The sequence below is a fragment of the Arachis ipaensis genome, chromosome B2, assembly GCF_059453495.1.
Source record: "Arachis ipaensis isolate K30076 ecotype BB chromosome B2, ASM5945349v1, whole genome shotgun sequence".
Classification (NCBI taxonomy): domain Eukaryota; kingdom Viridiplantae; phylum Streptophyta; class Magnoliopsida; order Fabales; family Fabaceae; genus Arachis; species Arachis ipaensis.
In genome coordinates this window covers 107,681,318-107,705,199 of record NC_142437.1, presented here as the reverse complement: position 1 = coordinate 107,705,199, position 23,882 = coordinate 107,681,318, and the positions used below count along the sequence as shown (strand labels likewise).

At 30.1% G+C, this 23,882-nt stretch overlaps 1 protein-coding gene across 2 annotated transcripts; it reads right to left on the bottom strand.

Moving 5' to 3' along the window:
• Nucleotides 1–19,340: 19,340 nt before the first annotated feature.
• LOC107625717 (transcription factor DIVARICATA) lies at nucleotides 19,341–22,573 on the bottom strand. Of its 2 annotated transcripts, none has more exons than XM_016328418.3 (3): nucleotides 21,114–22,573; nucleotides 20,009–20,529; nucleotides 19,341–19,461 (listed from the first exon to the last, which is right to left on the bottom strand). In XM_016328418.3, exons 1-2 carry the CDS (start codon nucleotides 21,584–21,586, stop codon nucleotides 20,049–20,051), a joined length of 954 nt encoding a protein of 317 aa, XP_016183904.1. In that variant the 5' UTR covers nucleotides 21,587–22,573; the 3' UTR covers nucleotides 19,341–19,461; nucleotides 20,009–20,048. The 2 variants fall into 2 exon arrangements, with proteins under 2 accessions (XP_016183904.1, XP_088359856.1); XM_088503730.1 differs by having other exon boundaries at nucleotides 19,341–19,457; nucleotides 21,114–22,541.
• Nucleotides 22,574–23,882: the final 1,309 nt, after the last annotated feature.

The following is a 23,882-nucleotide window of genomic DNA, read 5'->3' as shown; positions in this document are numbered from 1 at the left end:
GGCTTTGTCATAGGGGTTTGTGGGTTTTGGGATGGATTAGAGTGGATTTGGAACTTCCAATGGAGGCGCGAGCTATTTCAATGGGAGTTGGAACTTATGAATCAATTACATGAAACCTTGAGGCCGGTAAAAGTAGTTTCTAACAGAGAGGATAGAGTTATCTGAAAATTTGACATGCAAGGTGTGTTTTCTACTAACTCTTTTGTGCAGGTACCACAGGGGGAGACAATTCGGGAGGACGTAACCAGCTATAGCTTCACCAAGACTATCTGGAAAGGTTTAGTTCCTCCAAGGGTTGAGCTATTTATATGGTTTGCTTTAATAGAGAGAGTGAATACTAAAGAAAGACTGTGTCGACTTGGAATTGTTAACCAGGGTGGTAATTTGTGTGTTTTATGTAATAAGGATGTTGAAAATGTCTGCCACTTGTTTCTTGATTGTGAATTTACATGGCAGATGTGGTGCACTTGGTTATCTGATTTTGGCATAAAATGGTCCATTCCGGGTACTTTAAAGGAATACTTTGAAAGTTGGACAGGTGTCACAACTAAGAAGGAGGAAAGCAAGAAGTAGTTCATAAGCTTCTTTGCGGTTATTTGGAACGTTTGGTTAGAAAGGAATCGGAAATTATTTTAGGATACAGGAAAAGGTGCTGGCGATGTTATCAACATGACTATGCATAATTACAAGGAGTGGAGGTGCGAGGATCCCTTTTGTTGTTGATGACAATGCCGGAGATGACATAGGAATGCGTATTTGTTGAGCAAATTAGGTGGTAACAATAGGTGGTATTTTATTGTTTGTTTATGTATCAAATGCTCCATGCCTGTGTTGAGCTCAGCTGGTTCCAAAAAAAATATTATTATATTCTTTGGTAGCACCATGAATATAATAATATAATAATTGAGAATATTAAATAATTAATTATTTATTCTATGATAAATTTTAAATATGGATAAGATCCTAACTAATTTTATTTCAAATTAAGTTGTAATTTGATTCATAAAATTTGATCCTAAAATCAGTTACTAATCTCATACTATATATAGATGTATGTAGTAAAAGAAAAAGACATAACTTTTTTTTTCATCTCCACATACACAAATATTCCAATTCTTAGTGAAGAATTGCTGGTGCAAGGAGTTGTAAGAAATTTCTCAGTTAAATCCATTGGTCAAAGAGTTGACAACAAGGATCAGTCTTGGTATGGATACACATAATACCTTCGTACTACTAAGAGAGAAAATTTTTTATTCACTAGGGTACTTAGGTCATCTAACCAATCTTATTTCAATAAAATTTTAAGTACAAATAGATCAATAGGATTACTTTATTATTTTTGCTACGTGTTATGAACACTTATAATCCTATAGTGGTATCAGAGCCATAACAAATTGACTGGAGCCAATTATGATAATTGGTATCACAATTTGAGAATTGTTCTCATGCATGCAAAGCTAATTGATATAATCGATAAGCCTGCTGTTACGACCCTAGTTCCTAAAGAGAATGGAAGTATTGATAATGAGGCAATCAAGACTTATGAGAAGTACTAGAAAAATTGTCTTACTGCCAAATGCATCATTCTGACATCCACGGGTTCTAATCTTTAGAGGCAACATCAAGATATGGATCCACCAACTATTGTTGAACATCTTAAGAAGATGTATGGTACATAAAGTAAGATGGCCCGATATCAATTGTCTAAAACTTTATTTAGATCCATACTTGATGTGGACTCTCCTATTGGATCCCATGTATGTTCTTAAGATGATTGATCTTAATTCAAATGAAATATTATTATATTCTTTGCTAGCACCATGAATATAATAATATGATAATTGAGAATATTAAATAATTAATTATTTATTCTATGATGAGTTTTAAATATGGATATGATCCAACTGATTCTGTTTCAAATTAAGTTGTAATTTGATTCATAAGATTTGTTCCTAAAATCAATTACTAATCTCATATTATATATATAGATGTATGTGGTAAAAGAAAAAGACACAATTTTTTCTTCTACCTCAATATACACAAATATTCCAATTCTTAGTGAAAAATTGATGGTGCAAGGAGTTGCAATAAATTTATCAGTTAAATCTATTGGTCAAAGAGTTGACAATAAGGATCGGTCTCGGTGTAGATACACATAGTACTTTCGTATTATCGAAAGAGAAAGTTCTTATTCACTAGGGTACTCATGTATTGGCATTTAACCTATCTTATTTCAATAAAATTTTAAGCACAAAATAGATCAATAGAATTACTTTATTACATCCGCTGCGTGTTATGAACATTTATAATCCTACATAAAGGGTGTAGATTGGAATGATTATCAGTAAGGGAAGCAATTGATAAATTAATATAAGATAAAGTTCAAGTTTTATCCTAATTTTATTGGTGTGTTTTTAGATTTCTATTTTATTTTACGTATGAGTTTAAAACTCTTCTGCTGAAATCATATATCTTCTAGAATAATTTTTTACTTGATTTAGAATTTGTTTGAATGCTATTAAATTATTAGAAATAGATATTTTTATATTTTTTGAGTGTGTTTAGCAAAATTTTAATAGTAAAATAAAAGCATTAAAAAAATCTTTGTTAAAGCTACAATTTATATTTTTTATTTTTTATTTTAAAAAGATATTTTTAATATAATAATTAAACCAAAAATAATTTTTTATTGTTGTATCCAAATATAATTATTAGATAAAAATATATTTTTACATGAGATATTCAAATATAACACCAAACTTCAAGATATAACCGAACTCCACTGATATTCTTTAATATGTACCTAAAAGTACTCTTGTTCTCTAATAAAAATATATAGTCAACTTAGTATTTTTTTTTTTTTTGAAAAAATTATTGAGTGAATTTTTGTTCTTGTTTCTTTGTTGGAAACATGATCTTATCATCACATTAATGTATAAATATTATGCTATAACTCGATTTTCATTAAAAAATAATGTAACATTCGTAATCATTCTACAAAAAAGTATTTGATCACTAATCACTCTACAAAAAATTATTCAATCAATAACGTGTTAGTCAAATGTTATATTAGTTCGAATTATAAGAGACTAATCAAAAGACTAGGAAAAAAGAAAAAAGAAACAAGGAACAAAGGTTAAGTTTGCTCACATAGTTATCAAAATCGAACCGACAATTAATTCGGTAAAGTTACTGGATTACTGGGTTAGTGGTTCAACCGATGAGTCAATGGTCGAACTATTTAATTTGATAATAATTAAATAAATATATAAATTATAATACAATATTTATTGAAAAATAAAAATTAGTGTTTAATATTTTATATTATTTAAACTTAAATAAATTATATATAAATTTTATTAGCTCATTGCTTTAATGTGATATATATATATATATATATATATATATATATATATATATATATATATATATATAATTTATATCAATTATTAGCCTTTAATTTAATAGTTTTAATCTAAAAAAGAAAAAAACTAAAAAAAATTACATATAAATAAAATTAACCTTACACATATGAATTATTGTAAGGTTGCAGGTTTAGAGCATTACTCATGTGAACTTGGTTATTATATATTTTATTATTAGCCTACAAGTGAGTAAGAAGTAAATTTGGCTTAGTGGCAAGAGTGTTGATACTTTGCATGTAACACCCTAATAGTCAAATCTTTATGCTCGAGTCATAAGTCAATGATAATAAGGTGGTACGACTCTCAATGGGGATTTTTAATACATAATATATAAGTATAATTGAAAGGAGTATTAATCGAGAAGTCTGAAAAGAGTAAAAATAAAATCGTGAAGTCGTATCACTCATGTATCGACAACTAGAAGATAAAGCGTGAAGTCGAAAGCGATATACAGATAAAGGCATTAAGGAGAATAAGAGAAGAACAGTATATAGACATATAACATAAGTAAATAGCCACTAGTCGCGACCCGCGAAGTTTAGGCCGACTAGGGTACAGTATAACAGTAATTGACAACAGTATCTCCTAATCTCTCCCAAAAGAAACATAAGAGCCTCTATAGGCAAGTTCAAAAGAGTTCAATACATAATATAAGCTTTTCAAAATAAAGGTGGAGAGATCCTAAGCAAAATATAAAGTAGAGAATATAAATATCTTTGCCATCTCTCAGATGAACCATAGCTCACTCCTGAGCACCTAGACCTGTATCTAAAATACAAGAGATATATACGGAATGAGAATCTCCGACCCATGGGTTCCCAGTACGGTAAAAGTGCCAAATAAATACAATGCATTGTAATAAAAATTCACTTAGCATCCTAAACTTCCTTTCACCAAATATTTATCCTATGTTCTCGCTAATCCATAAACAGGCAACTGTCATAAGGGAATGCTAAATCTGATTCATATTCCTCATGCTTCCCAACTTTCTAACTCTCCGACAATTCACAATCAGAATTATAAACAAAACCATCCGCAGTTATTCTGTCTCAGCAATTCTATATCATTGCCTCATATCCTTACCTGGAGCAAGTGAGATCACTTCACTGCGTCTACCCAGGGAGCTCAAAATTATCTCATTCAATAATCATCATCATTATTCAATTACATCATCAACTCATCTCATCAAGAACAGCCCTCATCGTCAACCGACACCAGCATGAGAGATCTCTCAGTTGTACAAACACAAGCAATACAGGCAAGTAATACACAATAAGGTACAAGTAGAACAAGTAGCACATAATCAGGTAACATAGCATATATGATATAGCAATCCAAAACAAATAGGCAAACCCAAACAATTCAAACATATGCAAATGATGTATGCCTGCCCTATGACTGATGATATCATCTGTCGGTTATCAAGCCAACCCGATGTGTCCAGTAGCTAACCCGGGCACAGTCTCTCTGTTGCGCCTTATTACCATTAGAGGGAATCCGTGCCCTGTCACCATTAGAGGGTATTTGTGCCCTGTCACCATTAGAGGGTATATGTTCCCTGTCACCATTAGAGGGTATCAGTGCCTTGTCACCCTTACAACCAGAGAGAAAGCACAAGCATACTCACATTCAACATTTTCCATCATTATTCATTTACTACATTCATTCATTAATCATATATGCATCTTCGGCATACTCGCCACATGTTAAAACTTCCTCAATCAATCATCATTGTTATCAAATCTCAAACATTAACCTGGAGCAAGCGGAACGAACCACAACCCTTGCTACTACCCAGGTATCACAAATACACATTCATTCATAATCACAATTCATTATTACCAATTCTCAAACAATGATCCGGAGCAAGCGGGACGAACAACGTCCCTTGCTACTACCCAGATATCACAGATATACATTCATTCAAAAATCCATAATTAAATTCATTTATCATGATTCTCCTTTCCCATCTCATACCCGGAGCAAGTGGACAATGCCACTGCCTACTACCCGGGGTCACACGTCACATTCATTTTCAACCATCATTTCTGCACTTCCTCAATCACAATTCATTATTCCAAGTCTTTCTTCATCAACAAGTTATCACATTTCCTAGCTTCTTCTCATTACTAGGCATACTATAAAAAATTAGGACTTAAAGGATGAAAATGGAGGCTTAGAAGTCTGAAATTCGGCTTTAAAAACTCAAACATCACTTTTTGCTAAAAACAGGGTCACACATGCGCGTGGGAAGCAGAGAGGTAGGGTGACGCGTGCGCATCAGCCACGCGTACGTGTCGATGCGTTTTGTGCTCCTCGTACAAAATCGGCACGCTACCATCACAACTCTCTGGAATTTATACCACGCACCTGCATCAATACAGCGACGCGTACGCGTCGGTCAGGCGCACGCGTGAGAGAGTAAAAATCGTGAGTGATGCGTGCACGTCGGCTATGCGTGCATGTCGAAGTACATTTTACCAAAAATTTTACTAAGTTTAAAAAGTTGCAGGATTACATTTTCAAACCCCAAACTTCCGTTGGGCATAACTTTTTTGTTTCAAATCATTTTTCACCCGTTCTTCGAACGGCATAAACTTCTCGAATCCAATTTTATTTCTAAATAAGTTTGTTGTAAATCAGGGATCCGAAGACCAAGTTATGCTCCGTCAAAGTAGGCCAAAATCATAACTTTCATAAAAACTAACAAAACTAAATTTTTAACACAAACCAATTTCAAACCTTTTCAAAACCAACCAAAACTTACCAAAATCAACCTCAAGCCTCCTCAACTCATATTTTCAACATTCTCATTAAATTCACAATCCACCAATCCACCAATTTGACCAATCTCAATCAAATAACTCAATTTCAAACAAAATACCATATCATATATGTCATTCCACATCTCAAGTTTCAATAATACTAATTCCATAAACCCCCAATACATATAAATCCATATTATCATATACAACCCACATGCATTATCAACAAAGACATCAATTTCTCCCTTAAAACCAATAACCATATAATCCATACAATCCATTGTAACCAAACAACAACAATCACAACTCCATTCAATCTCATATGACATCACACAATACACACATCACTTACCTTCCTTACCTCTTTCTGGCCTCCGGCCCAAGATTCACGGCCTCTGATCTAAATTCACAATTTAAATGCATATTCCACAAACTAATATTCATTATCCAATTCATCAAATTCTCAACACACCAAACATACAAATTCACACAATTCTCAACCCAATCATTAATTTACATTTCATATCAACTATACATATTAGTACTAACTATTTACACAATCCAAACTTAATCCTAGGGACATCTAGCCTAGGAATTCTCATCACACCACACGGTACTTAAATGAAACTTAAACCGTACCTCTTGTAGCCAAAATAATTGAGCTTCTTCTTGGAAGTCTCTACCAACTCTTAGTTCCAAGCCTCACCAAGGCCCCACAAGCAATATCAATCTTCCAATTGTGCACCAAAATCACCCAATACTCTAACATAATTGATTTTCACACTTATAATCAACCTAGGATTCATAAAATTGATAAATCACAAGGGTTAGAGGGTTTCTTACCTTAACCCACGAAATTGGTTGATGGAACTCACCAATAGCTCATACTAGAGCACTCCTAAACAACCAAAATCATAAAATTACTCAACACCCATAACCAAACTCGAATTTAAGGAGAAAAACGAAAATTGGACAGAGGACAGTGAAATACTCACCACAAAACTTAAATAGAATTGTAGAGGATGAGAAGAGCGATGCATAGCCACAAACGGCTCACCAATCGGAGTTCCGGAGAGAAAGTTATGGTGATTTGAAGTTTAGAAAGCTAGGTTTTCTTTCTCTCTTCTTTCTATCCGCCCCTCTCTCATTCTCTAGGGTAAATGAGCAGAATTATATATGTTGAGTATTGGGTACACTTGGGCTCGGTTCACTTGTTTTAGTCCGTTGGCCCAACTTTAGGCCAAAACCTTTAAGATTAGAGTTTTAAATCGTATTTTAAATATTTCTAGCTTCCCAAATTATAATTTCCCATTTCCTAACCTTATTCACTTATAATTAATTTATTCAGCTGCAGTACCGGATAAATCTCAGCTGGTTTTGCCGGTCAAATTTCTAGTGCGCATTTTTACGCAGAAAACTATATTTTCCGACTCAAAAAATTTACTGAGTCCAAATATCATATTTAAATTATCGAATTCCGATCGCTAAATTTTCTAACCATATTTGTTCCTATTTAATTTATTATTTAATTAATTACGGTTTGACCGAGTTTTACATTGCACAAGGTTTATGTCGACTCCTAGGTGCTGCATTTTTACGAATTAATTCACAAGGTGCTTTTACTGTGATTCAGCATTCCCGCCGGTGCAATGTGGAGACGTGCAGGTCATGTGTCCGAATCGCACCGGTTCGCGTTGAACCGTCTGATTTTTAACAAATTTGACCACCGCTAACCGAGTTATTGCAGAAGTGATTTGCATCTTAAATTGAATCGGCTATACCATCGGTTCATCGGATCTTTGGTTGAACTGGATGGTCCGATCCGGTTTTGATAACTATGGTTGCTCATAAGAAGACAAAAAGCGGTGCCTTGGCTTTGTTAGGTCTTCAATCTCAGCAACGGTGGTTCATATGTGTGGGTTCTACCGTGTGTGTGTGTGCGCAGTGGTGGTGTGTGGTGTGTTCTTGTGTGTGTGTGCACAGTGGTGGTGATGGTGGGTGGGTTCTTCCATTCTTTTTTTTTTGTGCTGTGTGTGTGCGCACACGCGCGCAGTGGCGGTGCGTCTGGGTTCTTGTGTGTGTGCACAGTGGTGGCAGTGTGTATGGGTTCTTGTGTGTATGTGTGTGCGCGGCGGTGGTTCAAGCCGCCGCTGCTGCGATTCAATGTCGGCGTCTATGGCGGTGGTTCGTGTGTGTAAATTTTTTTTTCATGGTGGTTAACAATGGTAGTGTTAGAGAGATAAGGAAGAAAGATTGAAAATAATAGGGATAATATGGGCATTTTAATTCATTATTTAACGAAATTAATAAAAAATTAGCGATTGAGTATTTTTGTCAAATATAATTCATCTTTCATGGATACAACTTTAATTTTAATTTTTCGTGGTTAGTTGTGTGAGCGCCTAAATCATTCATGATAAAAAATGACTATATACTCATACTTTTATATTGTTATATCTAAACATTATTGTTTGATAAAAAAGATATTTTTACATGAAATATCCAAACATAAAATTATTTTTATTTTTTTAAAAAATCTTTTAAAAAAATATCACTGAAAAAAAGATACTTTCGTAAAACCTTATTCAAATTAGATATCGTATTAAATTCATGTTAACCTTAAAAACAACATGGTCATAAACATGAAAATTAATAAACAATACTAATAATACTAAAATCTTTATGTTCTCAACACCAAATTACAACAATATATATATAGAATACACGGTAAAAAGTGCATAAATATAGAAAAAAATAAGAATAACATACTTTTTAGATCTTTTTTCCTTCTTTTTGTTTCAATGAGTGTGATAAACCACTATTTTATGGTTTATCTTATATTTAATTGAATGGTTTTATTAAATCCTTACCTATTTATTCATATAATTTGCATGATTTTACAATCCCTTCCTAGTTTTATTCTATGGTTGAAAACTTGCTTCCTAAAGATCATTAATTTGTATATTTTAATTTTCCTTTATACCATTCGATGCCGTGATCCGTGTGTTAAGTGTTTTAGGCTTTGTAGGGTAGGAATGGCTTAGAGAATGGAGAGGAAGCTTGCAAAAATGGAAAGAACACAAGAAACTAAGGAGATGACTAGTGAGCACCGACGCGCGCGCATGGCTCACGCGAGCACGCGGAATGGAGAAAATTGCAGCGACGCGTGCGCGTGCCTGATGCGTACGCGTGGAATGGAGTTCTGCAAGATGACGCGCACGCATGGACGACGTGTACGCGTGACAAGGAAATTCGCCAAATGACGCGCACGCGTGACTGACGCGTACGCGTGACCTGCGCGATCTGCAAAATTAACATAAAACACTGGGGGCGATTTCGGGCCGCGTTTTGACCCAGTTTTTGGCCCAGAAACACAGAATAAAGCCAGAGAACAAGCAGAGACTCGACACACAGAGACATACACACTCATATATTCTCATTAGGATAGTTTTTAGGTTTTTAGATCTGAATCTAGAGAGAAACTACTCTTCTTCTAGGTTCTGTTTACATTCATAATTTATTAGTTTATTGCTTTTGCTTTTGGATATTGAAGAGTCATCACCTCCGTTGAAGATACTATTCTAGTTTGTTTTCTTACTTACTCTTTTATTTATTCCATATTCTTAATTCTTGTTTAGAGTGGTAATTGGATTATTTTCATGGATTGTTAATGAAAAAGATTACTTTTATCTTTAATTAATTTTCAAAGCTTTATTTTATTCAATTCATCATGTCTTCTTCTTATATTTTTCTGAGTATTATATTCATGTCAATGGAGTAGATTCCCTACTTGACATGTGGATTGATTAGGAGGAGACAGTTGAGTTGGAATGCTCAAGTGGTTAGTTAAATTGAAAGTTGTTGGCTAATTCTGTATTTACTAACGCTAGACCTTTCCAAGGGAGAGGACTAGGATTTGCGAATAAGAGTTAGCTCATTCACTTGACTTTTCTTTATTTAGTAAGGGTTAACTAAGTGAAAATAACAACCTCTTTATACTACACTTGAGAGAATTCCAACAAGGACAGAACTTCCAATTAATCATTCCCCCAATCAGGGCTTTTTAATTTGAATAATATAAATTTCTTTTAATTTTCATTGCACAAAATTACAATTGTTTATTTTCTGTTAATCAACTCTCAAATCCCTCGGAAACTCCTGATTAATAACTTAGCACCCTTTCTAGCAACTCGTTGGGAGACGACATGGGACTCATACTCCCAGTATTTTTATTCTAAACTTTTGTGACAACCTTTCTAAATTGATGAGGCGGATTTTAACTGGTTAAGAGCTATACTCACAACGCTGTTCTGTTACATTATAATCTCTTAATTGGCCTAACTTCCGCCCCTCGTCAGAGTGCCACAACAAGATCTATATATATCATGTGTCTGGTATGAAGTTATATGTGAGTATAGCCTACGAGTGATCAATGCGAAGTTTTTGTCCATTTTTGTCAAGTATATGATGGATGAAGTTGTTACGATTTTTAACCAAATGCAGTGTCTAATATTATTTAAATACTCTTTTGATGTACTTAAACTCAAAATGAGATATAGCACCAAACTTTAAGATATGACCGAACTCCATGGATATTCTTTAATATTGTAGTATGGGTATCATGTATCAGGTATCAGGTATTAGCTAAAAATACTCTGGCTCTCAAATAAATGTATAACCAACTTAGTATTTTTTTTTTTTTTTTGCGAAAACTATTTTGAGTGAGTTTTTCTTCTTTCTTACTTGGGAACGTGATCTTATCATCACATTAATGTACAAGTATTATGCTATAATTAACTAGGTTTTCATTAACAAAATTGTAACATTCGTAATCAATCTACAAAAAGTATTCGATCAATAATCATCATACAAAAAAGTATTCAATCAATTAATGTGTTAGTCATGTGTTATATTAATTTGAATTATAAGAGACGATTCAAATATCTAAAAAAATACTTTTATATTGTTATATCCAAATATAATTGTTAGATAAAAAATATTTTAACATGAGATATCCAAATATAAGATTACTTTTACTTTTCTAAAACATCTTTTAGAAAAAAATTGTTTAAGTAAAAACTCACCCAAATTAGATATCATGTTAAATTCATGTTAACATTAAAAACAACATGATCATAAACGTGAAAATTAGAAGATCATCAAATTCATACTAACAAATAAATAATATTAAAATCTTTATTTTTTCAATATTCAATACCAAACTACAACAATATATATAGAGATAGATACTTTAATACACAGAAAAAAAATACAAAAATACAAAAAGAAAATAAGATTAAGATATTATTGGATCTTTTTCCTTTTTTTTAATAGTGTCACAACATGATCTCTATATCATATGTATGGTATAAATTTATATGTGAGTATAACCTATATATATGAGTGATTAATAGAAGTTTTTGGCCATTTTTATCAAGTATATGATGGACAAAATTGTTATGAATTTTAACCAAATACAGTGTCTAATAGTATTTAAATACTGTTTTGATGTACTTAAACTCAAACTGAGATATTACACCTAAGTTCAAGATATAACCAAACCCCATAGATATTCTTTAATATTGTAGTAAGGATATCTGTTAAAAATACTATGGCTCTCAAATAAATATATAGTCAACTTAGTATTTTTTTTTTTTTGGAAAAATATTCGGAGTGAATTTTCTTCTTCTTTCTTTCTTGGAACATGATCTTATCATCACATTAATGTAGAAGTGTTATGCTATAACTCGGTTTTCATTTAAAAAATAATGTAACGTTCAATTAGTCTAAAAAAAGTATTCCATCAATAATCAGTCTAGAAAAAAGTATTCAATCAATAATGCATTAGTCAGGTGTTATATTAGTTCGAATTATAACAGATGAATCAAATGCCTAAAAATACTTTTATATTGTTATATACAAACATAATTGTTAGATAAAAACATATTTTGACTTGAGATATCCAAACATAAAATTACTTTAACTTTTCTAAAAGATCTTTTAAGAAAATCACTTGAAAAAAAATATTTTGATAAAAACTCACCCAAATTAAATACCATTTTAAATTCATGTTAACATTAAAAACAACACGATCATGAACGTGAAAATTAAAAGATCATCGAATTCATACTAACAAATAAACAATATTAATAATATTAAAATCTTTATTTTCTCAACACTAAACTGTAACTTATATATATATATTAAAAATTGCAGAAATACAGAAAAAAAATAAGAATAACATATTTTTCGGATCTTTTACTTTTTTTTTAATGAGCGCCATAATAAGATCTCTATATTCAATGTATGATATAAATTTATATGTGAGTATAGCCTATATATATGAGTGATTAATGTGAAGCTTTTGACCATTTTTGTCAAGTATATGATGGACAAAATTGTTACAACTTTTAACCAAATGCAATGTCTAATAATATTTAAATATTGTTTTGATATATCTAAACTCAAACTGAGATATAGTGCTAAATTTCAAGATATGATCGAACTCCTCAAATATTTTTTAAAATTGTAGTATATGTATCTATTAAAAATACTCTGGCTTTTAACTAAATGTATAGTCAATTTAGTGTTTTTTTTTTTTTTTGAAAAAATTTTTTGGATTGGATTTTTCTTCTTCTTTCTTTCTTGAAAACATGATATTATTATCATCACATTAATATACAAGTGTTATGCTATAACTCATTTTTCATTAAAAAATAATGTAACATTAGTAATCATTTAACATAAAAATATTCGAACAGTAATCAATCTACAAAAAGTATTCAATCAATAACACATTAGTAAGGAGTTGTATTAGTTTGAACTATAACAGACGAAACAAATATCTAAAAAAATTTTATATTGTTATATCCAAACATAATTGTTAGATAAAAAAGATATTTTGACATGAGATATCCAAATATAAAATTACTTTTATTTTTCTAAATGATCTTTTAAATAAGATCACTTGAAAAAAGATATTCTCATAAAAACTCACCCAAATTAGATATTGTATTAAGTTCGGGTTAACATTAAACACAACACGGTCATAAACATAAAAATTAAAAGATCATCAAATTATACTAACAAATAAATAATATTAATAATATTAAAATCTTTATTTTCTCAAGATCAAACTACAATAATATATATATATATATTGGGAGACACTTTAATACACAGTAAAAAGTGCAGAAATACAAAAAGAAAATAAGAATAACATATTTTTTAGATCTTTCTCCTTTTTTTAAATGAGTGTCATAATAAGATCTCTATATCCTATGTATAGTATGAATTTATATGTGAGTATAGCTTATAATAAGATCTTCTTTTACTTTTTTTTTAATGAGTGCCATAATAAGATCTCTATATCCAATGTATGGTATAAATTCATATGTGAGTATAGCCTATATAAATGAGTGATCGGTGTAAAGCTTTTGGCCCCTTTTTGTCAAGTATATGATGGACGAAGTTATTATGACTTTTAACTAGATGTAGTGTTTAATAGTATTTAAATATTATTTTGACTTATATCTAAACTCGAATTGAGATATAGCACCAAATTTCAAAATATGACCGAATCCTCGGATATTCTTTAATATTGTAGTATGGGTATCTGCTAAAAATACCCTGACTCTCAAATAAACGTATAGCCAACTTAGTATTTTAGTTTTTTTTAAAAACCTGTTCGGAGTGAATTTTTCTTCTTCTTTCTTTCTTGGAAACGTGATCTTAGTAGTATTTAAATGAGTAAATGCTCATAATGGTCCCTGAATTTTAAATTTCTATTCAATTTAGTCTTTGACTTTTTAAAATGACCAATTAAATCCCTGAAATTCGAAAAAGTATATCTCCGTTAGTCCCTTGCAGAAGTACCGTCTAAACGTTGATGATGTGGTATTCCAGCTGTATGCTGATGTGTACCAAACTTGAATTTGATTCAAATTGGTACCTAAAATTGCTTAATAATATCCAAATTAGTCCATTTTCAATTATAAAACCCTAATCCCCAAATTATTGTCTTCTCTTTTTCGTTCTCTCTACTATCTTCTTCTCTTCTTCGACCTCTCCGTTGTCTTCTTCTCTTCTTCGACCTCTCTGCTATCTTCTTCTCTTCTTCGACCTCTCCACTATCTTCCAGTTCATCTTGTTTTCTCGTCTGCATGAGTGATGATGGGTGGTGGGGAGAGAAGTCAAAGTAGCTCAAGTAGAAACAACTCTATAGGGAGACCTTATGTCAGCAAAAGAATGTGGAACAGAGGAGGTAAGAACGCCATTTTCTATAATTGCAGACTTCGGATGGTGATGAAGTACTCAACGACGACAGAGAATCCTGGTAGACTATTTTATGGTTGTCCAAACTATAAGGTAAGATTATGGCTCTAAAGAAAATGTTAAGATAGTTTCACTTTGAGTTTGGATTCACCTGCGTTTTTTACTTTGCAGTATAAAATCCATTGTAATTTTTTCTGTTGAGTTGATGGAGGTGAAGAACCAGTTTGTGCAACACCCATTTCACAAAAAAGTTGCATGAGTTCAATTGGAAGATGACAAACTTAGAAAGTGATGTTAAGACCTTGAAGATGATGACAATGGTTATCTTCTTAAAAGTGAAAAATACATTTTAGCTTAATGGACGAACCTGTAAGAATACATATAATTCAAATCTGTGTTGAACTTAAAATTAATCCAACCACATTATATTAACTTGTAATTAAAATAGTTTTTAGGTAAGTGTATTGATGTTGTAGTTCAGGATGAATATAAACTAGAAGATAGCGGAGAGGACGAAGAAGAGAAGAAGACAGTAGAGAGATTGAAGAAGAGAAGACAATAATTTGGGGATTAGGGTTTTATAATTGAAAATAGACTAATTTGGATATTATTAAACAATTTCAGGTACCGTTTGGTACACATCAGCATAGAGTTGGAATGCCACATCATCAACGTTTAGACGACACTTCTGCAAGGGACTAACGGAGATGCACTTTTTCGAATTTCAGGGATTTAATTGGTCATTTTAAAAAGTCGAGGACTAAATTGAATAGCGATTTAAAATTCAGGGATCATTTTGGGCATATACTCATATTTAAATATTACTTTGACTTATCTAAACTCGAATTGAGATATAGCACCAAATTTCAAGATATGATCGAACTCCTCGGATATTCTTTAATATTGTAGTATGGGTATCTGCTAAAAATACCTTGGCTCTCAAATAAACGTATAGCCAACTTAGTATTTTATTTTTTTTAAAACCTATTCAGAGTGAAATTTTCTTCTTCTTTCTTTCTTGAAAACGTGATCTTATTATCACATTAATGTATAAGTGTTATGCTATAACTCGATTTTCATTAAAAAATAATGTAACATTTGTAATCAGTCTAAAAAAGGGAATGTTAGGTAAACAATGACTATTTTAAACAATATAAATAACCACCAATCAAATAAAAATACACTACACCTTAATTTAAAATTGAAAAACAAAAGAAATTTTAATTAAATTTTGGCATATAAAATAAAAAGGTTAAAGAATATTTCTACTACAATGCATGAATCTAACTCGGATTTGTCTATGGTGAGGAAAGTATAAAGTGGTTCTTTAAGGACTAGAAAGAATATGCTATTTTTGTGGCTTTGAAAATTTCTCACACTATTTTTTATATTACATAGATGACTTCTAAATTAGTAAAATTATAATGAATAAATTAAAAGATGGTCCAATTATACTAAAAATTTTAAGGCATAAATTTAGTGAAAGAAAAATATAGACTTTTTGAAATAAACATATATTTAGTAAAATTAATTTAGTAAAAACAATATATATATATATATATATATATATATAAGTAAATATCAAAATAATCAGTTATTCCTTTAATTTTTATATTAATAAAAATAAAATAAAATTGATATTAATTTTATTTGCTTTGCTTTATTTTATTGGTACCAAAAAAATATATAATTAATTTGAATCTTTAATCAAAATTATTGAGGAAAGTAAATATTCAATTTAAAACCCTTATTTACAAACTATGTAATTTATATATATTCACACAGATTATTAGATAAATTCTAGTAATTATATATATCATGAGTAATATAAATATTAAAAATACAGTAATATTATTTAATTATTCTAATTATTATTTGTATAATACTATTAGTTAAGTAAATTTAATCAAGTCTTTAATTGTTTTTAATATATTTAAAATGAAAAATTTTTAAAATTTTTTATTTTAAATTAATATAGTAATTACTAGGTTATATATATGTCGATCATAACTTAATTTTATTCACATAATTTTAGTCCTTCTAAAATCTACTAGTATTAAACTCGTGACTTATATTTAAATTTGACATGTTAAATCGAAAATAATATTTATAATCATACATTTTTTGAGTTTAATGTAACAGTATCATCGTCATTATATAATAAACGTACTGAATATGTTGTTTTATTTTTATTCAAAGTAAAATACAAATGAAAAAGTTTGAAGTCTATAATATTCTTGAACCATAAGGAGAGAGATATAAAAAAATAAGAACATATATAACTGTAATAATAGCATGTCAATTTTACACTAAACTTTATATCAAAAGGCTAATAAAAATTTATTGACAACCTAGTATCTTACTAACTTCATTAGAAAAGCAATTGTCATATGATGTTGTGCTCCCTGTTACACATTTCATCTCAAATCTGAAAACAGAATTATAGATAAATTAGTTATATCTACAGTAAATATTTGTACAAAAGTATAAATCATAATATGCTATTAAAATGAAAATAATATTATTCTTACCTAAATATTATTAAAAACATCTTTGAACACGACATTTGTTGTTGATGACTTCGGATTGCCGTCTTCGTCCATAATTAAAACCCTGAGGCCACTACAACACTTAACTCTTGACAAAGCAACATAAAATTGTCCATAGGTGCAATCTTACTTATTAGTCAAAATCTATATTCACATGATTTATTTTTCATGATAATTTACATCTCGATTAGATCTCATGAATAATTAAATATAATAAAAATTTATTTGTGTGGAGGGTGGAATGGTCATTTCGATAGTTAAAGAAGTGAAATGTGGTTGTGTCACGTGTAAATGAATAAAAAATATACTTTAATTATAAATTGATTTAATATCAAATGAGTCCTAAAATTAAAAAAAATGCACAAAGATCCTGGTCCTCTAAAGACCTTAATATTCTTTCCCCACGGTAGAACTCACATTGTTTGCTTTTTAATGAAGTATAAAACTTCATATCAATCATTCCAAAAGCTTAAAACGCAAATCATAACCACAACTTGTTGATCAGTAGAATCTAACAGATAGATTGTCCCACTGAAAGGCATAAGGTTCCAAGATTAGTAGTAAAACTCGGATATTGAGTGTGAATGAGTTAAAATAAAATCTATGTTCATGGATGGAAAACTAAGCCCTTGGAACCAGAGGAATTATAGGAAGAGGAATATGCACTAAAGATATTTTAACTTAAAAAGTTAAAAGATAGAAAAAAGAGAGTAACAACTTGATAATTATGGAGAGAACAAATTGAAAAGAGGAGAAAGAGTGGAGCATGAGATGCTCAAATTAGTGGCTCTTGGCTTCATCTATGGTCAAGATTCCATGTCAAACTCAGTCAACTCATCTCTTTTAGAGATAGATTACTTATTTGTATTTATTTTTGTTTCGTAAATTAATTAGATAAATTATATTATTTAATGGAATCTGAAATTTAACTAAACTATGTGAATGCTTTATCAAATGATAAAATAAAATATGAAAATTTAAAAAATAAAATAAAATAAGAATTTACTTTTGATATATTATTAGTGTAAAATAATTTTATACGTGTATCTAATAGTTACATAACACTAATTATATCAACAAAAATAATTATTTTTTATATTGATTGCATAAATAATTATTTAAAAACAGATATAATCAAATAACTATATAAAATATTTTATACCATAAATATATCAAAATTAAACTTATAAAATAAATACACAAAATACTTTTTTATTATTGTTTACCTATTTTAGTTTAGTGGAAATAAATAAGGTAATTTGAAAGTACAATTTTTTTTGTGTCACTTTGAAGAAATGCTGTGTGACTCAGCATGTGTTTCAAAACAAAGCATATGGTGACATGGGATATAGTGTCCAAAACCAAAATTAACTGCTTCCACAGTTCCACTTGCAAACAAAGAGCACGTGAATGATTCTTCACTTTGATCATTCCACGCATTAGGAATCTTAATTGCTTCATTATTAATTAATTTTTTTTGTGTGTCCACCACCTAAGATCATTAACCCATTGGAGGCTTAACTCAACATAATAATATTATAGAATTGAAAAAAGTAACTCGTGGACTTGATTAATCAGATGGGTAGCACTTAAAAACAATGTTCTACTACATAATCGTGGACTTTTAATTTGGGGTAGTAGGATCTTAACGTCCACCATGTTATATAGAACCCAGTACAATGCTAAGATAGTACCAAGATAAATATAGTGCATACTACACTAAAATAATATAATAATATAAACTTTAGAATAATTCTAGTCAATTATTATTTTAGTGTACAGTTATGTTTGTTTGTTTTACATTAATATATGATCTTAGTATAATTTGGTAAATTTAAGATGTTACTATAGAACTAAAAGAGTAAAAAATACTTAAATAGTTCTAATACATAGAGACTTGTGTTTCAAAATGTTTCATTATAAATCACATCTTTTTAGTACACATGAGGAATTGAACCTATACCAATTCTATACCAAAATATTCACTCATATTTGACAAAGCTAAGGCCCAGGTGCCTAATGAATCACCCACAAGTCATATCTGAAAAAGCTTTATGGTCTAATCATCTAAAAGCATTAATTACAACCCCCTAAAATATCTCTTTTTTTTTTAAATTACACCACTAATATATGATTGATGGCTTTGGCTTTGTTCATTCAATATGTGAACATGAAAGCTGCATATTTATTGCATGGAGAGAATATTTGCATTTTTTGTGTGTATATTTTTGTATATTTTCTTAAATATAGAAAAAATATTTTTAATTTTTTAATTTTTTTTATCATTCACTTCTAATATCAAAAGTAAAGAAATATACAAAATAATATACACAAAAATAATACACATATAACATTACTTTTTATTGCAAGCATTTTCCAAAAAGGTGAATAGTCACAAGCTACACATAACTTCCTTGTGCTCTTGACATTCTTCCAGATAAGTCCTTCCTAAATAGAAGATGCAAATAAGATGCATTAGCCACCATCTAAGTTCAATCATTCAAATCAAATCAAATCAAATTAAATCATCAAACATCCAATTAGAAAAAACTATTGTTACACAATCAAAAGCTTCATAACTTATCTTCTCATAAATCACATATTAGTAACATATTTTTAATATTTTAAAAACAAATACAGTTAATTCTCTTGATTCTTGAACATTACTTCACGTGTATTTTATATTCTAAATATTTACATTGTACAATTAGATACCTTAAAGTTGTCAAATAATCCATAAAAAAACTTTAATTAACTTGTTTTCTTTTTTTTTTTCTCAATCAAAGTTACCTTTATATTAAAAAGTAATTTTATTGCATCCAATAAAGCGATAATTTTAAGATGTATTTAATTTGTATTTTTATTTTTTATTATCATTTTTAATATTTTTTATTTAAAAAAAATTTAAAAAGTAAACTAGACGCACTCTTAGAATGTCATGTAACACATTTTAGATAAGAGTTTACGACGAAATTGAGGTTTAGCATTTTAGTACCTTTTTCAGAATTCTACACCCTGATTATACATGCCTAGTTTCACTGAGGTTGCATTTGCATAAAAGTATCATAAGGTCCAAATTGAAATCCATGGAAAGTTCCTCTGAGTAAATACTGCTCCTGAGGTTTAGATCCGTATGAAGAAGCTCCACACAAAGGTGTCATGAACGAATTTCCATTTGTTGAATCAAACAGCAAAGGCACACCCTCATATGGTGGTGATTTCCAGTCATATTCCTGTTTAACCATGCTTGACAAAAGCTTCTGATTCTGATTCAAATTTGCATCTGGAGAAGGAGGTTTGTTACTTTCCGACGAAGGCGACTTTGTTTCAGGGAGATTAACCATTGTGATATCATGGATACTGGATCTCCGCTTATCCTTGCCGCCGTTAAGTTGCCGGATAAAGTATTTCTGAGCATGACTTGCAACTTGCGTCGGCGTCCTTGTTGTAACAAAATTTCGAGATATATTTCTCCAATCACCTTTACCATACTTCTTCAAACCCATCAAAAATAGCCTGTGGTGTGGATAATTAGTTCAATTAGCAATTAGTCCAACATCAAATTCACTAAGCAAAAGGGAAAATAGTAACCAAAACTTGCAAACTAAACACTAAAAAAAAGATCTCAAATTCAAAGTCGCAACTCAAGTGCAGATATCTTCATGTGAAGTTGATAGGCGATAATTGTCAAATAATTTGACAAGTTTGACTAAATTGTCATCTCGCAGCTCTCTGCTATTACCTTCACATGAAGCTAACTGCACCTCTTGATCGGTTCTATAACTTCAAAATCATTAGCAAAGCATGGATTCTTCTTCTACTATTTGACATACACAAAACACATAGCAAGATCAGTATAACACTAACTAAAACAAATCCTCTTCAAAAACTCAAATTTTCAATCTAATGTCAGTTTCCATTTGTTCAAAGGCATCTGAAATACTTATAAACAAAAAATCAGTCAATAATTTAGGTATGGGTATAAAATATATATTAAAATATAATATATATATTAAAAATATATTTATGTACAAATATGCAGTAACTGATTTAGTAATTAATTTTTGGTGTGGTGATATCATTTTTGTTAAAATTATTACCTGTGCTCTTCTTCCGTCCATGGTACACCTTTCTTCCTTTCTTGTTCAGAAGGCCTAGTGGAAGAACCCCTTTTGCAACCAACACCATAGAATTGCTTAAACCCATCAAATTCATGATTATCAACCCACTCCAATGTGAAAGAACCATCAGTAGTTCCCCCTGGAATTGGTATGAACCCAGATTCAATTACATTAACATCTTCAACTAACTCCCTATACTGTTTGATCACATCACCAACCGTCTTCCCCGGGATCATAGCCGCCACCTTCAGCCACCGGTCCGGCGTCTCCTTGTCGAAGAGCGCCAAAGCGTTCTCAAATTGCTTGTTCTCTTGTGGTGTCCATTTGGTTCCTGCACTCTCTTGGAACAACCAATTTGAGTTGTGAAGGTAAGAAGCCGGAGACAGAACTTCAATTCCCCTGTTCATTTCTTCTTCTTCTTCTAATAAGCTATAGGCAATAGTTGCATACATACATAGCAACTCAAGTAAATATTCAATTAAAAAGAAGAGAGACAGAGAGAGAGATATATATAACAAAGAGAAGATATTAAGAGTGGTAAGAGTTTAATCTTGTGGACAAAGATGCATTATTTTGCAAAGGAATCTGCTACTTTTCACGTAGCCACAACCAGAGGAATCTAGGGATGGGAAAAAAAAGGAAAGGGTTCTTTTTCTTTTCCAAGACCTAAGGAAAATTCCAAATTCCACAGGCTATGAACAAAGCATAGGCATAAACCCTAAAAAATACAGTTCAGATCTCAGAGAAAAAGAGATCATCACCATCCAAATTTACCACACAAAAAAAAAACTAGACCCAGATGAAAAAATTAAAAGATAAACCCAAATATGTCAATGGAATTCCAAATTCGAAATTCTAACCCCAGAAGGTTATGGAGTGACACTGAATAGAAGGTTCCAGAATAATAAGAGTGCAATATAGAAGGAAAAGACTGAAGGGGAAGGTGAGAAAAACAAAAAAGGAAGCAACTTTGAAAGAAAATTGAAATGGGGTGGTAGTAGAAGTAGAAGTGTAGTAGTAGTAGTAGTACTAGTACGGTGAAGCTCTGAACTTGGATTTTGCAGTGCAGAGTATTATAAAACAGGGAAAATGTGCTAATAACGTGACAGAAGAAGATGAAGCAACAACAACATCAGATAATCAGAGAACCTATGGTGCAATTAGAATAGAATACGATGTTGCCATGTCTTTTTAATAAAATATAATAATAATAATATTCAGCAGAATATGATAGTTTAGTTGTTGTTGTTGTTGGAGTAGCAGTAGTAGTACTAGTACTAGTGATTGTTTCTGTGAGAGAAAGCGATCTATATGGAAGAGAGAGAGAGAGAGAGAGAGGGGAAGGAGTGTGAAAAGAGAGAGGTCAAAGGCAGTGAGTTGTGATTGGTTGAGAGGGTGTTTGTGGGCGCTTACACAGATACTACAATGGTACTTCAAGCAAGGAGGAGAGAGAAAAAAATAAGGTGCTAAAATTTAGCATCAAAAGATTCTATCTAGTACGGGTGGCAACACACTTGATTAAGATAGGAACTCCTTTATCTACCTCAAAAACTTAGTTACGGTAGAGGTGGCTGTCACTCTGAATCACACATTCCAAAGCATAAATTGTTAGTAAAAATATTATTTGTAAATTAAAATTAATTGCATTATATTATTTAATCTATTTTTAATATATATTTTATATTAATAATTAATTTTAATAATTGATTTAATGTATACTTAATATAATTGATTTCTTGAGTATAGAAATAATAATAAAATGTTAGAGTAATTATTTTTTAATTGTAAAATTTTAGCAATATTTAAGAAAATATAGTAGTTAAATTATGAAATATATATAAACTCAGTTAGTAGGTTTGAAGAGTCAAATAATTGATAAAAAATAATAATTTTAACTAATGTTATTAGTCCTAATGGCATTGAACTTTTGAAATTAATGCAAAACAGTTTCATAAAAAATCTTAATTTTAGAATAAGTTTGTCCAACGAACTCAAAATTATGGGGGAAAAAAACTGTTTTTTTCATGAAACTTTAAAAATTTGTTATTATGGTAGTAATTTTTCACATCTTAACCATATTTGATTTTTTTTTAAGAAATACTAACACATATATGTTATAAAAAGGATAAATAAAAAATCAAAGAAATTTTTAAAATCCTAAAAAAATAATCATTAACAAATGAAATTAAATAATTATTTAAAAATATAGTTACAATTTTGATATTGCAGCTAAATAATGAATTTAAAAAAATTGATTAAATTAAAAATATTGTCATATATTTAGAATAATAAAATATAATCTTACAATTTTAGTTAAATTTTATAGCCATTATAAGTACTATAGTTATACATATTAGTGTCTTGATCCAACTTTTTATAAATTAAGATGGATAATAATAATAATAATAATAATAATAATAATAATAATAATAAATTTGAGAATAACTAAGATATAATAATGAATATGCTACACTACATTCAAGGTTATTTTATATTTAAATAAAAAATTTATATTTATCAATTTAAATTAGGATATAAAAATTTACTAATTTATGTATTTAGTGTCATTTTTTCCGTCAATAAATACGAAAACAAATTTTAGAAGATACACGCAGTCTTAGTTAACAAAAACAAGATAAATTTAATTTTTTTTTATTTTCGCTGCCAATAGAAGCAAAAATATGAAAAAAAATTATGTCATTTTTGTAACACCCTACCACACTAAACTTTACGCTTAAGCCATAAAAC

Bases quoted from the DNA above. Each gene is read 5' to 3' on its own strand.
- LOC107625717 (XM_016328418.3), bottom strand. From the start codon at position 21,586: ATGTATGCAACTATTGCCTATAGCTTATTAGAAGAAGAAGAAGAAATG. The intron at 20,530-21,113 runs GTAATAATTTTA...TCCACACCACAG, and splicing joins TGGACGGAAGAAGAGCACAG to GCTATTTTTGATGGGTTTGA.